At 46.3% G+C, this 16458-nt stretch overlaps 2 protein-coding genes across 2 annotated transcripts; one reads left to right on the forward strand and one right to left on the reverse strand.

Moving 5' to 3' along the window:
• The first annotated feature begins 3647 nt into the window (after window positions 1–3647).
• LOC127294386 (uncharacterized) lies at window positions 3648–7271 on the forward strand. The gene is made up of 7 exons (XM_051324190.1): window positions 3648–3861; window positions 3958–4035; window positions 5113–5219; window positions 5416–5493; window positions 6386–6487; window positions 6635–6713; window positions 7012–7271. The coding sequence occupies exons 1-7, from the start codon at window positions 3705–3707 to the stop codon at window positions 7128–7130; spliced, it is 720 nt and encodes a 239-aa protein (XP_051180150.1). The 5' UTR covers window positions 3648–3704; the 3' UTR covers window positions 7131–7271.
• LOC127294385 (protein TOC75, chloroplastic) lies at window positions 7166–12475 on the reverse strand. Its single transcript, XM_051324189.1, has 7 exons — window positions 11441–12475; window positions 9320–9541; window positions 9054–9161; window positions 8587–8781; window positions 8258–8506; window positions 7838–8092; window positions 7166–7696 (listed from the first exon to the last, which is right to left on the reverse strand). Exons 1-7 carry the CDS (start codon window positions 12437–12439, stop codon window positions 7448–7450), a joined length of 2277 nt encoding a protein of 758 aa, XP_051180149.1. The 5' UTR covers window positions 12440–12475; the 3' UTR covers window positions 7166–7447.
• Between the last annotated feature and the right edge of the window lie 3983 nt (window positions 12476–16458).

The following is a 16458-nucleotide window of genomic DNA, read 5'->3' on the forward strand; positions in this document are numbered from 1 at the left end:
GATCATATGAAATATGAAAGCTCACTTATGTCTATCGGTGGTGTCTAGGTTCATTGATGTCTATCAATGGTACCGTATAATTAGTATGAAAGAAAATGATTTGTCAAATGATGAGATAAAATTAACTTTATGCTAATATGCCTGAGCTCTACCAGCCAAATGATCATATATGTGTTAGGTTGCAAATTTGAGTCCACCATAGTGTCATCTTTCCAATACAATTCCAAATGTATTGACCTACGGGCTATAACGTTTTATGTTGCACGTTACTTCGCAAGTTGAAGATTGATAGTTTAGGTTCACGAGTCTTTGTCCAACATGTCTGTATTTGGCTTCATGAAGGAAGAGGGCTCCATGCTTGAAGATTTCTTTGTTGCTTTAAACTCTGAAATTTGTGCTAGCCTGAGAGCTATGCAACTTGTATTGAATTATTTAATTTTGTTGGACCTTAAGTTGTAATGAAGACCTTTGCTACTTGGTATTTCATCATAAACTGTGTGTGCTAACAGCTCGATCCGGGACTAGCACCGTTGCATAGGGACTCTCACTTTTTCAGGTGAGATCACTACATTGCAACTGGGGGTAACCTTTATAAGAAAGAGAAAGAAAGGCTTGCCCTTCTTATGGATGAACTAGATTTGAAAGCGGGAACAAATCCCCTAAATGCAACCGACATGGAAGCTAAGAAGGGGGGCAGATAGGGAGCTTGCAAAACTAAGGCACGATGAGGAATCCATGTGGGCTCAATGTGCTAAGGTTAAGCATATCCTAGAAGGTGGAAATAAGACCAAGTATTTCCATCTCATCGCCGGGTGGAAAACATAGAAAGAAAAGAATCTTTCAGCTTGAGCAAGATGAACGGACCATTGTTGATCAAGAAAACTTAAAATTCTCCATCACAAAGTATTACAAAAATATTTTGGGTGCTCCTCATCCTTCTAGTTTTATTTTGAGAGAAGAAGTCACTCAAGATATTTAGCAGATATCCGATGAGGAAAAGATCGTTCTTACATCTCCTTTTACATAAGAGGGGGTGTGTTTGTGTGTGTGTTGGGGGGGTGCTATTTCTCAAATGCAGCACAATAAAGCTCTGGGGCCAGATGGGCTGCTGAGTTTTATCAAAAAAATTGGGAGGTTATCAAACATGCCCTTATGGCACTCTTCACTCAACTTCAAAATGGAGATTTGCCTATGTAAAAACTTAATTTTGGAGTTATCACTCTTCTTCCAAAGAGCCTTCCTAAATGGAGAGCTGGATGAGAAAATTTATATGCAGTAGCCTGATCGTTTTGTAGCAACCGGGAAAGAGAACATGGTCTGTAGATTAAACAAATCACTTTACGATCTCAAACAAGCACCAAAGTAATGGCATGAAAAGTTTGATAAAACTCTCACTTATGCAGGCTTCACGGTAAACGAATTATAAATAACAGATGATCTTCTCAATCCCCAACATGGTCTTAAGGGGAACATTGAGGGACATCATTACAAAGATGGACATTGATGCGAGGGTTTATTTGACCATCTATGGACGCCATCCTTGTTTAAGTATGGAGGCGTGTCACCACGGCAAATGATTTTCCACACACTGTCCACCAGGTGTTGCCGCTATGTCGCTGTAATTTTTCTGAGTTCCAACAGGAGATCAAGGTACCGTAGGAAGAAAGAAAGCACATGGAGCCTAAGCTCCTGGGCCACCAACCTCACCTCTTCCTTGGAGCAGCGGATCAAATGGGTAGAGATTTTGTCAATATTTGTGCTAGAAGGTAACAACATTTTCATCATAAATCGATGTGCGGTGACGTTGTCATGTAGATGCCAACTGGGCCAACAAACCCTCGCCCGTCACTTTCTCTATCATGAGATGGAGTACCTCCATGATCAAGATAAAGAGCTGGTGGGATGCATGATCCCTTGCCGAAGTCCATGTCTATTGGCAATCTGACACCACAACGATGTGTTAAGAAGGATCTAGTTGTTTGCCGTGGAGAGAAAGGCACAAATCCATGTGATTATCTACTAGCCAAAGACTAGCGTCTGAAACACTTCGATGAGGAAGGACCAATTCACTATGTTGAAAGATTTAGTGATGAGGACACCTATTGTCAAGGTACTATGCATCTTACGCATCGTCCCTTGAACCCACATGAAGTTTTCGTGGAGTAAAAAACCACGGCAAAACATACACTCAAGTGCTCTGAAACTAGCTAGGGAGAAGGATCGGAGCCAGCTAGGTGGCGATCACCTTAGCCACAAACTTGGAAACCCCATGGATCAAACTAATCGATCAGAAATTATGCACTTAATCGACTTTCAGGCTCTTGAGGAGGAGTGTAACGCGAGCATGTTTGGTAGCCCGAAATCCATAAGAATCAAGACTTGAGAGGGAGCCAAAAGCCTGCATGATGCCGCCCTCAATGATACTCCAGCGGGACATGAAGAAGCGGGTGAAACCATCCGGACTCGAACACTTGTCCATCGACATAACTTTAATCACAGTCCACACCTCTTCTTTCGTGAAATCCCCCTCCAGCTGATGGAGATCGGAGAGCCTAATAAGGTTTATAGAAATCATAAATTGGACGGATCCTGTTTCTCTTGCAAGTTTTCTCTTCTTGTTGGCTCTGCCTCGCTTCACTAGCATGTAGAAAACAGAAGTGGTTTGTCATTCCTGACCTTCCGCAGAGAAACTTTTTATAAGTAATTCGACATCTCAATTAAGAACTAGAGGATTGATAAAATAGAGTAAGACCTCTGGAAAAATCTAGCAAAGCTAGCGACCGTCGCCTATCCTCTGAAAAACCCAACCGTCGCATGCACCTTCGCCTTCTTCATAACGGTTCCCCCTCCACAGGTCGGTCTCGCCGGCATCAGGGGAGACCCGATCTACGAGTGGAGTTTTTTTTAATAGTAGTAGCGTTTTCAATATATTAGGGTATGGTTTTGGTAGTCGGATTCTTTTGGACTTCAGGTCATTGGAAATGACATCGCCTACAATAAGTGATCTTCGGCCTTTCGTTCGATGAGGAGATCTCCTTTCCGACATCAATGGTGGTGTTCAAAGAGTATTTTTCTCTAGTTATGGTTCTTTAGGGCTTTCTTCGCTAGATTGATCCTAGACATTTTATCATGGTTGCCGCGAGGAGGAATATTCTCGCGATATTTTCCCGACTGGTACATCCTCGACAATGGTGATTTGTATTCTCATCTCCTGGGCAACGTCGACTAGACTGCTCGATTGTTTTTTCCAATGTTGGTGACTACTTTAATTGTTGCGTGGGTACATGTAGCCTTGACATTGCAGCTCAAGTTAAAATTATGAAAAAATCTTTGTTGATATTTACAGATCTATGGTTTAAATTTTTTGTCATTCTTCTTTGGTGGCCTTTAGAAACTTAGAAGATTATGTTTTTAAAGATAAAGAGTTTGCGTTTATTTTAAACTTTATTTTGTAATTCCCAGAGATTCTACCATGTACTATATTCACTACTATAAATATATTCATTGTCAAAAAAAAATGAACAGGAAGATTGTTATTTTCCCGCGCCAATGACAGGTGGGCCCTGTAATTGTTAGTGAGATGGTTGCTTCCTGTGGACACTGACAGGTCAGTCCCACCCGTATCATCCTCTTCCTTATCACTATCGCCGTATCGCGTCACTCGCGCAGGTGCACGCTGAAGGAAGAAACGGAGCACCAAAATAATGGCCGCTCTCCGCCACCTAGCCGGCGCCACTCACAACCACCGTATCGCCGCGAACTCCTCCTCCCTCTTCGAACTCCAGCGGCCTCCTTCCTGCCTCGCTGTCGCCGCCGCGCGGCCCCTCCGCCTCGCGCCCCTGCGCTCCCGCTCCCCCACCAGTGAGTAGCCTCTCCTGGACCCTAACCTCTCTACTGTTTTCTTTTTGCAAGTTTTTTTCTTTCTATCTACGCTGTCTCATAGCCTGTTCCGTTCAGGACTTTATGCGCTGTCCAGCAACGACATCAAGGTAGGAATCAACCTCGAGGTTGACGGCGCGCCGTGGAAGATTATTGGTAACAAGCTGAATCCATCTTCCTTTACATCTGTTTCTGCACCTCACCGCATGACCTTGCCAAATTCAGTCAGAGATTGCTTGGAACAAGCAAGGTTTTAGGATTTTTTTTTACATAAAGTTTTAAATCTTTTGTAGAGATGGAATCTAGTAGGAAATTTCTCTATGAAACCTCTATGTACGGTAGGATTTTAAGGGTTTGCTTTGAAAACAAAAATCCTCTATGAGTCCTTTAGAAGGATTCTAAACATCCATCCCAACCTCTTGCTTTCCTCATTTGGGAAGTCCAATCTCCAATGCAACATGTATCTATCTCTCTACTCTTGTCTTTCATCAAGAAATGCTTTCCTACAACTACAAACATTCCTCTAGAGCATCCAAATTGTTGTATTCCTTTAATTACCATATTCATGCTCTTTTACCTTTCCAAACCGACGCAATGTACCTCCTCTCTGGTCAATCATTGGTGATTATTTGCTTAGTTTAGCTGCCAAGCTATGCTAATAGGGATAATTCAGTACCTTTAACCTTTCCCTGTGTAATGAAGATGTATCATGTGCCCAAAATGTATGTCAAGTAGTGCTTTGTGTTAGTATGATTTTTGAGACAACCATTCTGCAGATAAATTTCGTTGTGCCAAACTAGCTGTCTGTGTATTCTGAAGCAATGTGAGACTGGTTTTGGTTGTTAGTCAGTCCGACCTTGCTGTTTTGAGATGTGAGATGCCAAAACAACAATCTTTTAGTTTGTAGGAGAACAGATGGGCTTATGTTGGTCTAATCTTCATATCCTTTATATCTAACTTGATTCAACCTATGGTTGTTTTTTCTTTCTGAAGTATGTTTTCACTTTTGGTACACTCACGGTGGGCCTGAGCTTTAGAGCTTCTGCGAAGTGCTTAATTGAAATAACCGAACTTAAAGCAATGGTGCAGATAAAAATGATTCTCTGCATATGGAGAGCACAGGCTCAAAAAAATGAAAAAGAACTGCCATCTATTATCAATGTACTCTGTTTTATTTCGTACGCTCAACGTGAGGAACATAGCAATGATACTTCTGTGTCCATGCAACTACAGAGTTTCTCCATGTGAAGCCTGGAAAAGGTGCTGCTTTTGTGAGGACAAAAATGAAAAATTATATCTCTGGAAACACAGTTGAGAAAACCTTTCGAGCTGGAAGTACGGTAATCTGAGCAGAAACTCCCTTTTTAGAATCTAAACCTGAGTTTAGCAGTTCTTATTTTGCATCTGTAATTTTATATTTGTATTCATTAGTTAATCAAATAGGGTTGCTGTGGATTGACTTTCTGGTGTCCTCAGTTGTATCACATCACATTTAGTTCTGTACCAGCTTACAGTTTTTACTTCTTACATTCTCAGATCCAGGAAGCTTCTATTTCTAAGGAAACGAAACAATTTACGTACAAGGATGGATCCCAGTTTGTGTTCATGGATCTGGTACATGCATCTAGTTCACTCAAATATGTCATCTCCACAATTACCTGCTACCTGCCTATATCTATATGTTCCATAAATGTGTTCATAGATCTGATACATGCATCTATTTCACTCATTGCAACTGTTGTAAAAGATGAGCTAATTCAGGAGAGTTAGCAAAACAGAGTAAGCTGGTAACTATACATGTTTCTTTTACCTGGATAACTATGGAGTGAGCTGTCCGTTATACTGAGGTAAAATTTGTGGAATCGCGCGTAGCATAATATGGCTTCAGTTAGGTTTATAGGGCCTACGCGTATCCCAAGATCGTCAATTTAACCAATATAATATAAGATTTACACTACAAAACTTATACCATTAAAAAGTACAACATCTGAACTTTTCAATGATATGTATCTTGTGTTACATTGGTTAATTTAGAGACCTAGAGATACGCGTAGGACCTGTAAACCAGGACGGAGGTAGTACAATTTATCAGTTCGAAATATTAATGAAAATAACGAAAGGTTATCTCCTGTTAATAAGAAAAGTACTGATCCAAGTTTAGGGAAGCGGAATATGAATGTTCTGTCATTACAAAAAGCAAGATGTCTGAATGTATCCGAAGCCATTTGCTTATCTAAGGACATGAGCAAGTCAAAGCTTGAAATCCCACTAATTACACATATTCACACACTGGTATTTTAGAAGCATAGGTGAAGTATTTCATTACGATAAAATGCAACCTAACAGTTACTGTAGAAACCAGTGTGATAAGAAGTGTCCTTTTTTTCAGACAACCTTCAGTTACAGATAAACTATCTGTTATAGTCAACCAACCCATCGCTTAATAGCAATCAGCACTGTGCATTCTTCAAGTATACTATGTCCTGATCCCAATTTCCCTTTCCAGACGACCTTTGAAGAAAGTCGCTTAAACGAGTCAGATGTTGGTGACAGGCAAAAGTGGTTGAAAGAGGGAATGGACTGCATTTTGCTATACTGGAATGGACGGGTATGTGCAATTCTGTTCTCACGTCGTCTGTCTGGTTAACTAATTGCCTTTTAGTAATCTTTGTACTATGCTACTTGATAATGTTATATGTAGTATAATCCTGTGCAGCATGTGTATATTGACCACTGACAGTCACAAATTCTGCAGATTATCGATTTTGATCTTCCCATCACTGTTAGGCTGACCGTAACTGAGACTGATCCAGGGCAAGGTGACAGTGCACAAGGTAGTTCTCTAGAATGTTTTTTGTGCAGATCAAGCCTGGTGCACTTTTTCTGGAAAAGATCTTTAAAAAAATGTTAACGTTCTCTCATTGTGTGTGAGGCTTGTGTTGGATTCACGTTTAGCCATTACATCCTTTCCAGAAATATCAAGATCTTTTGTGTTCATGTTATTGGTTAGTCATGCATCATGCTAATAATAGTTGTTCACCGCACACAATGTAGTCACGAAGACCACAGAATAGTCTTGTATATTTCTTTTATGGTGTGCAATAACATGATCTAAATCATCTTGTTTCGCAGGAGGAACAAAGCCTGCAACCCTGGAAACAGGAGCTGTGATCAACGTGCCTTCTTTCGTTGATGTAGGCGATGATGTCCTGATTGATTCGAGAACCGGCCAGTATATGAGCCGGGCATAGAGTGGATACCGGACAAAACACCAACAGACAACTAGTTTTTCTTGTTCGCAACAATTTTGGTTTATTTATTGACCTTATGAGAGTTCGCAACATTGTTCATTCGTCTCACCGTGCATGAAATTCCATTGAAACTTTTTACAACTGGGACGTGGGCTCCTTCAGCTAAAACCGTGTAATCCAACATGGAACAAATATACTACTACTACAAGAACATCTTATCTAGCAAACAGTTCACGGTCGAATATATTACATGCTGAAAATTTTTGTTAACCCTCTTCCCCAACTGCTGGAGATGGGGGGGAAACGGATCATCCAGTTCAGAACCTCTCGCCATATCTGAAGAAAAGGGCTCCTGTGCCAGCATTGTGGTCGACGGCGTACTCCGCCCTGAGTGGGCCAAGCTTAATGCCGACACCGTACGATGATCCATGGCCGGCACGTCGGAAGAACTCTGTAGGGTTCCCTTTGACATCCTTGGAGCTCCCAAGGTCGGTGCCATGCTCGGCAAAAGCGTACACCTGTGTGTTCTTCACCATGGGGACCGGGAGGCGCACCTCGGTGGCAACCTACATGATTAAGCCGCAGAAGCGATGCGTCAGTTCAGGTGAACCTGACACTTTAACTTTATTCGTCCATTTCATTCTTTATCATTGCTTACGCGTGCTACGGTTGAAAGTGATATTTGCAAAGAGATTCACATTACTAACCTCGAGAAGGTTCCTAGAAGCGCCGAGTTCGCCCATGCCATAGCCCCTGACAGAGTGAGGCCCTCCAAGTGCGAAGGCGTCATAGCTTGGCAGATCTCCTACACATCCTGCGTAGCGGCCGTGGGCGACAAGAACGGCCGGCGGTGGTTTGCCGGCACCATTCTTTTGCTTGTTTAGATTCACGAACTTTGTCACTGTTAGCTGATGGCGGTTGAAGAACGGGTTCTTGCTTCCAATGCCCAGGCCCTGGTCCAGCTGCAGCCCACAATTGTCGTCAAGAGGATTAATTTGCTTGAATCACCATGGAGAACTTATTTATAGAAGCTAGGTTTTATTTTCTTTGATGGTTTGCATAAACAAAATGCAGTCTTAAGAATAGTGAACTTCCAAAAGATGGATGGATTGCTCTGAGGACAATACCTGGAAGATGCACCTGTCGCCAATGGTCGCGCCGTTGACGAACTCTGTGTTATCCCGGGTCAGATTGGCCTGCAGGAATGCCATCCGGTCGACGCCGGTGCCGCTGAATGTCGTGGGTGGGCCGTCCATGCCCAGGGCGCCGGTGGCCGTCCTCCGGAGCCCGTGAGTGCACACATCATTGCTCTCATCACGCGTCGTGATCTCCTCCATCACGAGGCCATACGTGAACGTGCTCTGCTTTGTGAGGTTCTGTAATTGCAATTATTGGTCAATGGCAAATGTTGGAATAATTTACATTTCGAAATTGAGGTGTACCGATTCCTCCAAACCTCTGTTATGTTAGCTTTGATTCCAACTCTATCGATCCAGATAGGTGGAACATCGGCCATGTTGGGGCCGGCTACGAAGACAGGGCTGAGTTTCCTGGTGTTGAAGCAGCTGGTTTTGAAGATGCGGTTCCTGCTGCGGTCCTCCACACCGTCTAAGTAAGGATGTGTATACTCAAACTTGAACGAAAGATCGTCCTAAGAAACAAAACAAAAACATGGATATATATAAGTGTATTTGAAACATGGAAATATCTGGGATCCATGCTAGTACTATGCTAGCTTCAAGGTATATGCAAATGCAAGAATGCCTTGCATGCGTGTGCTGTTGGATAGTTCTTTCAGATTGTAGTAGAGCAGAAACGAAACTAATGCCTTGCATGCGTGTGACTGTTTCTAGAATAACCAAGAAGCACACTACAAAGCTGAAATAATCATTCATCAAACAAAATCACCAATTACCAACTCACCTGAGGGTTGAGCAAGTTGCTGGATGTAACCGAACCAGCGAGAGATCTGTTCAGCCCACCGATGTTGCGGTGCTCAAACGCCACACTTCCTCCAGGTTGAATGGATTCCTGAAACGAAGCTCTCCATCAGATATATAATACATCAGGTTCAGCAACAGGGCTTGATTACAATGATGGAGCTTCACAAGCTTAATCATGAACTTGTCCAGCATTTTTGAGACAGATGTTAGAAAGATAAAAAGGTTGTGAATATGTAGGCACATTACAAGAGTTGGTCGTCCCCCAGGCCCTGGCACAAAGTTCCACTCCGTGGTCACGTCCACTGATTTGGGATTCAGTTCATGGAGCTTGATTTCGACCAACACGCCTCCTTCTTTGGTTTCATCAGGGGATGGATTCACCTCTATATTGGAGAACAGAGACAGCGCGTTCAAGTTCTTAAGAGCCTGTCTCCCTGCCCCGATGTTAAAGATATGGCCTGGCCGAAGCTGTAATACATCAACAGACATAAGTCAAATACTGATGTCCTTTGCACTTCATAGCAAGAAAAAAAAACATTCAAATCGGTAGACAGAGCATTGTAGAATAGTAAGTTGGTAACCAAGCAATTTCTTGCGCATCGGATCGAATTCATCTACTTCTTCTCTTAATTTTTACAAATCCGAATTTCAATCTTGTTAGGCGTGCGTGCACTCAATGCTATCTAAGTGATATTCCAGTCAAAATACGCCCTACAAATATAAAGGGAAAGGGACATGTTTGAAGTGTGAAACATGATAAGAAGGGGACTGCTGAGCGTCCCCCGGACGAAAAAAGCATAAATCCCCCGCCTCGATAGCCGTTGGATGGGGCCGCTCTTTGCCGCTTGCTTTGTCGAAGTGAAAACGGTTGCATCGGAATTTTCCCCCACGCTATCTCTCCCCGCAGGGCGGGCATGAAAAGGTTGTCCGCGGGTGTAGCTCCGCTAGGAAAACTCTGGGCATCATCGTAGCTCCCCCACGAGCATCACCGGCAAAATGCTCGTCGCCGGAGAAGAGGTTCCTCGCAGCGCCCCATCCTCGACGGAAAATGGCAGACACGATCCCATCCCATCCCGGCGTCCTTCATCTCCACCATCTCCTTGCAGCAGTCCAACAGCATGCCCCCGCAAGTCGCTGGAGAAGACGTCGCCGGAGTTTTGATGCCCGCTCGCAGCACCGGCAGTGGCGTCTCGAAGCAATGGTGATTGCGCTCGCCATCATCTCCTTGCAGCACCACCCCCGTCACTCCTCCTTGAGCCCAGCTCATCGCCGGAGAAGACGTCGCCGGAGCTTCAACGCCTGCTCGCAGCGCTGTTGGTGGTGGGTCGCAGCAACGGCGGTGGCGGGTCGCAGCTTCTCCGTCAGAACATTGCCACTGCCGGTAGCATCAATGGCCGTCGTAGGGACCAACATCGGTCGCCGTGTGTAGCAGACCCGGGCGCCGACGGTAGCAAACCATGTTGTCGTGTGTAGCAGACCTGGGCGCCGACGGTAGCAGACCCTGCTGCCGTGTGTAGCCGACCTGGCCGTCATCGGTAGCAGACCCGTCCGCCATTTGTAGCAGATTCCTGTTTGCAGCAGCGCTCGCCCGCCATGGGTGCTCCTCTGGATTGCAGCAATGGTGGTGGAAAAGCAGCTCGAGCCCGGTGGTAGCAGAGCCGCCGGCCATCTGTAGCAGAGCCAGCGGCCACTTGTACTCAAAGGGGTAGGGGCAGGGGTCCTCTGGGATGAGCTTGCCCGCATCGATCTAGACCTCGAGGAGGCTGATCCCGCTGTCGTCGGAACTGCAGCCATGCTTGCCCACGAGGCGGCGCTGCGGATGGCGCACATGAGGCTGGGAGTTGCGGCGATCTGGTGCGTGGAGGAGATCGCCGAGCTGCGGGGTGCCTCAGTATCTAAGGCTCCGACGCCGGCGGCCGGAGGTACGCGGGATGAGAGGAGGTCGTCTGTGAGAGTGAGGCGCAGGGAAGGGGGACGGCTGAACGGGCTTGGGGATTTGTTCTGGACGCGGAGGAGACACTCGTGGGGAAGACGAAGACAAAGCGATAAGGTGGGCCCTCCACCGTTCTCTCTCCGCGTGGGTTCATAGGTGGACACGCGGCGTGCAAAGGAGGCGGGGGATCGCGAGGCCTCGTTCCCCCGGGTGATGGTCAGCATTTTACTGAATGATGACTTGTTTCAAAAAAAAACTCCCTCCGATCGAAGGGAGTAGTATTAATGAATGACCGAACTGTGGAAGGATAAGAACGTTTTAGTGAATTAGAGCATAATAATAAGAACATGTTGATCAATAATGCTACTCCTACAAAACTTATCCAAGCACAGACTGTTGGTTTCTTTCAGGTAGTGCGTTGGTTTTTTCAGTACCTGCTGGGGCAGTTCCCTGTCAATCACAGGAAGCTTGGTCTTCCCCTCGATGACATTGTCGAGCTTGTCCAGGAACTGGTACTCTACCCCGGTGACCTCCCCCTCGACGACCTCGCCCACAACCTCGCCGGTGTGGAGGTTGCCGAAGTTGACCAGCTGCGCGCACACGAAGCCCTCGTTGTGGTACCAGCTGAGGACGTGGTCCCTGATCCTCTGCAGCAGCCTGGCGCTCACCCGTCCCTGCTTCCTCACCATCTGCACCACCTCCCCCCGCACGGGCTCCGGCAGGATGCACGGCTTGGTGGCGCTGCGGAGGCGCCGCTGGTACTCCTGCTCCTGCCTCCGCTGGAGCGCCATCTTTTCCCTCAGCGTCATGTCGTCGTCCTCGGTCTCGTCGGACTGCGACGGCACGAGGCCGCCCACGTTGACGCAGCTGAACCGGCTCGCCGGGGCCCAGAGGCTCTCGGCGTAGGCGACGGTGAGGCCGAGGGTGCCGTCGGGCAGGGGCCTGATCGCGTCGACGTTGACGCGCTCGAACATGCCGGACGACGACAGCGCCTCGAGCTCCCCGAGCAGCTGCGCCCGGGTGAACACGCCGCCCGGCTGCAGCGCCGACCCCTCGAACAGGGGGTCGTCGGCGCCCGTGACGCGCGCGTCCTCGCCGAGCGGGCCGCGGTCGAGGAACCTGAGCTCGGAGACCTTGTACCTCTTCGCCCCCTTCAGCCTCTCGAACGGCACCGTCATCCTGGGCCCGAAGTCGTGCGCGTCCCAGTCCCTCGACGGCGGATTCTCCTCCGCCGCCTGCGCCGGTCCGGCGGTGAAGAGCCGCGACAGGAAGCCTCCGAAGCCGCCGCCGCTACCGCCGGGGGGTCGACGGCCGGTGCCGCCGGGAGCGACGGCGGCGGAGATGGCGGAGGCGAGGGCCCCGTTGCGAGGGGCGGTGGAGCGGGACTTGGGGTCGGAGGACGAGATGGACATGGCGCCGGAGCTGAACACCATTGCGCTGCCGCCCCGGATGGATGTGGTGATCGAGGGTTCGCTTTGGTTCGGTGGGTTTAAGGAGAAGAGTTGGTCATGGTCTCGTGCCGTCTTTTGCACGACTTCTTTTTGCGGGGGTTTTGCAACACACCAAACTAAGACACGTGTTCTCTTGAAACACTTTCGATTTATGAAAATTCCAGTTTTGCTAATTCGAGTCCAAATAAGAATTGATTTAGAGCTCAATCAACTCGTTAACCATTGGATATTACGAGGTGATTCGTGTTAGTCGGTTGCATCAATGTGTTGAAATATTGGGCCCACTTCTAGTGGCCCAAATTAGATTTCAGTTTTTTCCTATAAATCTCAAAGTTCACATAGTGGCAGCCTTGTGAGTTTGAGCCCAAGTTGGTGGCAGCTCACTAGGGAGTGGCAAGATGTGGGAAGTTTAGTCCCACATGGAAAGTTGGGAGGAAGTTACACCACCTTATAAGATGGGTTGTTCCAGCACTAGTAAGTGAGTGAGAATAGGAGTGCTACACGCGCTCCTCCTCCTCCTACTCGCTCTTCTTGACACGACGCGCGCGCGCGCTCGTGGTGAGTGGATTGAGCCTCGAGTAGTCGGTTCGGGTCGCTCCCGGATCGTGGGCTATCTGTAACCGACTCGAAACGTTCGTGCGACGTGGGCGTGGCCCACGTTGCCTAGGGTTTCCCGAGCCTATATAATCTCTTGCCCGGCTACCGCAGAAATAAACTGAATACACGAGTTAGGGTTTCCACCTCTCTCTACTTGCGCCGCCATTGTAGCCTACTCCATCCCGCGAGCCGACGTGCATCGGCAAACGGGAGAGCAGGTCTCCGGAACCGCTCGTCCTTGCGATCCTGTACGGGAGAGGGCGAATTAGGTTTTTGGGAAGCACTCCGCGCGACTGCTCAAGCTCTTCATCACGGGTCGCCTTCCGTCCAAGTCGGGCGGTGCTGCCTACCGTCGTCTTCAACGCTGTCTACTTCGACCCGTCGTCAACAACGTTACTGCTGCGACATCAACTGCTACACCTCCACCACCACCTCCACCAGATCGGTACGTGCGACATATCTCGATCTGTTTAGCGATGGATGCTTTACCGTTTGCGCTGCTGCTACTCATGTTGATTAATGCATCTAGTATGTTTGAGTTTCACATGTTAGTAGTTGTTGTCATCATGTTTTATATTCTGGAATTAATCATGGAAATTGTGCCTAATTATCCAACAATCCAAAAACCTAATTGTAGGCAATTTCCTGAGTTAACAATGGCTGGTTTTGCTGATGCACTGAGGCCGGATAAGTTCACCGGTGTGCACTTTAAGAGGTGGCAAGTTAAGGCCATGCTCTGGCTTACTCATCTGAAAGTGTTCGAAGTTAGTGATGGTTTACCTGAAGGAACTATATCTGACCAAGATCAGAACAAGTTCAAGGAAAACAATACTCTCTTCGTCGGATGCGTTCTGAGTATTCTTGCTGATCGTCTGTGTGATGTGTACATGCACATAACAGATGGTAAAGAGCTCTGGGATGCAATGAATGCTAAATTCGGTGCTACTGATACAGGCAGTGAACTGTACATCATGGAGAGCTTCCATGACATCAGGATGGTAAACAACCGTTCTGTAGTCGAACAAGTTCATGAGATACAGTGCATTGCGAAAGAGCTTGAAATCCTTAAGTGTGCCTACAAGTTTGTGGCTGGATGCATCATCGCTAAGTTGCCCCCTTCATGGAGGAACTTTGCCACAACTCTCAAACACAAGAGACAGGAGATATCAGTTGAAAATCTGATAGCGTCTCTTGATGTTGAGGAGAAAGCTCGGGCTAAGGATAATACTGAGAAAGGAGAGGGTCAGTCTAGCGCCAACATGGTGCATAAGAAACCCTACAGCAAGAACAAAGGGAATAACAAGCCCTCCTTCAATAAGCCTATGAAAACTACAACCTTCAAGAAGAAGAAGATGATAAACAAAGCAGATCTGAGCTGCTTTACCTGTGGAGAGGTTGGCCACTTTTCTAAGGACTGTCCAGAGAGGGCAGACCGCAAGAAAAAGGCGAGGCAAGTCAACACGGTGACCGCTAGCAATGCTGATGGGTACGGTAATCTCTTTACTGTTCTTTCGGTATTTCAATCTCCATGTTGGTGGATTGATACAGGTGCTAATGTTCATGTGTGTGCTGACATATCCATGTTCACTTCTTACCAGGTCTCCCGGGATTCTTCCGTCTTGATGGGGAATGGGTCACATGCTTCTGTTCGTGGTGTTGGCACGGTAGATCTGAAGTTCACTTCGGGGAAGATCGTGCAGCTGAGGAACGTGCAGCATGTCCCTACTATGAACAAGAATCTCGTTAGCGGCTCCCTTCTATGCAGAGATGGGTTTAAGGTTGTTTTAGAGTCGAATAAAGTAGTTGTTTCCAAGTTTGGACAATTTATTGGTAAAGGCTATGAGTGCGGAGGCTTGTTCCGCATTTCGCTTTCTGATTTCAGTAATAAGTCTGTGAACCATATTTGTGGCAATGTTAGTGATGATACCAGTGTTTGGCATTCTCGTTTATGTCACATTAATTTTGGTTTTTAATGTCTTGGCTATCTAGTTTAAGTTTAATTCCGAATTTCACCATTGCCAAAGGTTCTAAGTGCCATAGTTGTGTGCAATCAAAGCAACCTCGGAAGCCTCACAAGGCGGCCGAGGAGAGAAACTTGGCACCTCTAGAACTCATACATTCTGATCTATGCGAGATGAATGGTGTGTTGACAAAAGGTGGAAAGAGATATTTCATGACATTGATTGATGATGCGACTAGATTTTGCTATGTTTATTTGTTGCGAACTAAAGATGAAGCTTTAGACTACTTTAAAATTTATAAGGCCGAAGTTGAAAATCAACTAGAGAGAAAGATCAAGCGTCTTAGGTCGGATCGTGGTGGCGAATATTTTCCTAAAATCTTTGATGAATTCTGTGAGGAACATGGCATTATTCATGAGAGGACGCCTCCCTATTCACCCCAATCAAATGGGGTTGCCGAGAGAAAAAATCGCACGCTGACTGACTTGGTGAATTCCATGTTAGCCACTGCTGGTTTATCAAAGGCATGGTGGGGGGAGGCTTTGTTGACTTCATGTCATGTACTGAATAGAGTTCCTAACAAGAATAAAGATAAAACCCCTTACGAGGAGTGGGCTGGGAGAAAACCATCACTTTCGTATTTGCGTACATGCGGATGTTTGGCGAAAGTCAATATTCCAATTACTAAGAAGCGCAAACTTGGACCAAAGACAGTGGATTGCATCTTTCTAGGTTATGCTCCTCGGAGTGTAGGATATAGATTTTTAGTAGTTCAATCCGAGGTACCTGATATGCATGTTGATACTATTATGGAATCTCGTGATGCAACATTTTTTGAGAATATGTTTCCTATGAAAGATATGCATAGCATTGCTAGAATTTCTACTGAGATAATTCCTGAGTCTAGAACATCTAATGAGTATTTTGAACAATCACATGAGAATGTTACTGAGAAGGATGACAATGAAGCTCCTAAACGGAGCAAAAGACGAAGGATTGAAAAATCCTTTGGTGATGACTTCATTGTGTACCTTGTGGATGATACTCCCACGTCCATTGCAGAGGCATATGCATCTCCAGATGCAGATGAGTGGAAAGAAGTTGTCCATAATGAGATGGACTCGATTCTTTCTAATGGAACTTGGAAGTTGTCAGAACGACCCCATGGATGCAAGCCTGTAGGCTACAAATGGGTGTTCAAGAAGAAGCTAAGACCTGATGGTACTATTGAAAAGTACAAGGTGCGGCTTGTGGCGAAAGGCTACACACAGAGAGAAGGCGAAGATTACTTCGACACCTATTCACCTGTCGCTAGACTTACCACCATTCGAGTACTACTATCCATGGCTGCCTCCTATGGTCTTATCGTTCATCAAATGGACGTAAAGACAGCTTTCCTTAATGGAGAGTTGGAAGAGGAAATCTATATGGATCAGCCTGATG

Source organism: Lolium perenne, chromosome 4 (assembly GCF_019359855.2).
Source record: "Lolium perenne isolate Kyuss_39 chromosome 4, Kyuss_2.0, whole genome shotgun sequence".
Taxonomy (NCBI): domain Eukaryota; kingdom Viridiplantae; phylum Streptophyta; class Magnoliopsida; order Poales; family Poaceae; genus Lolium; species Lolium perenne.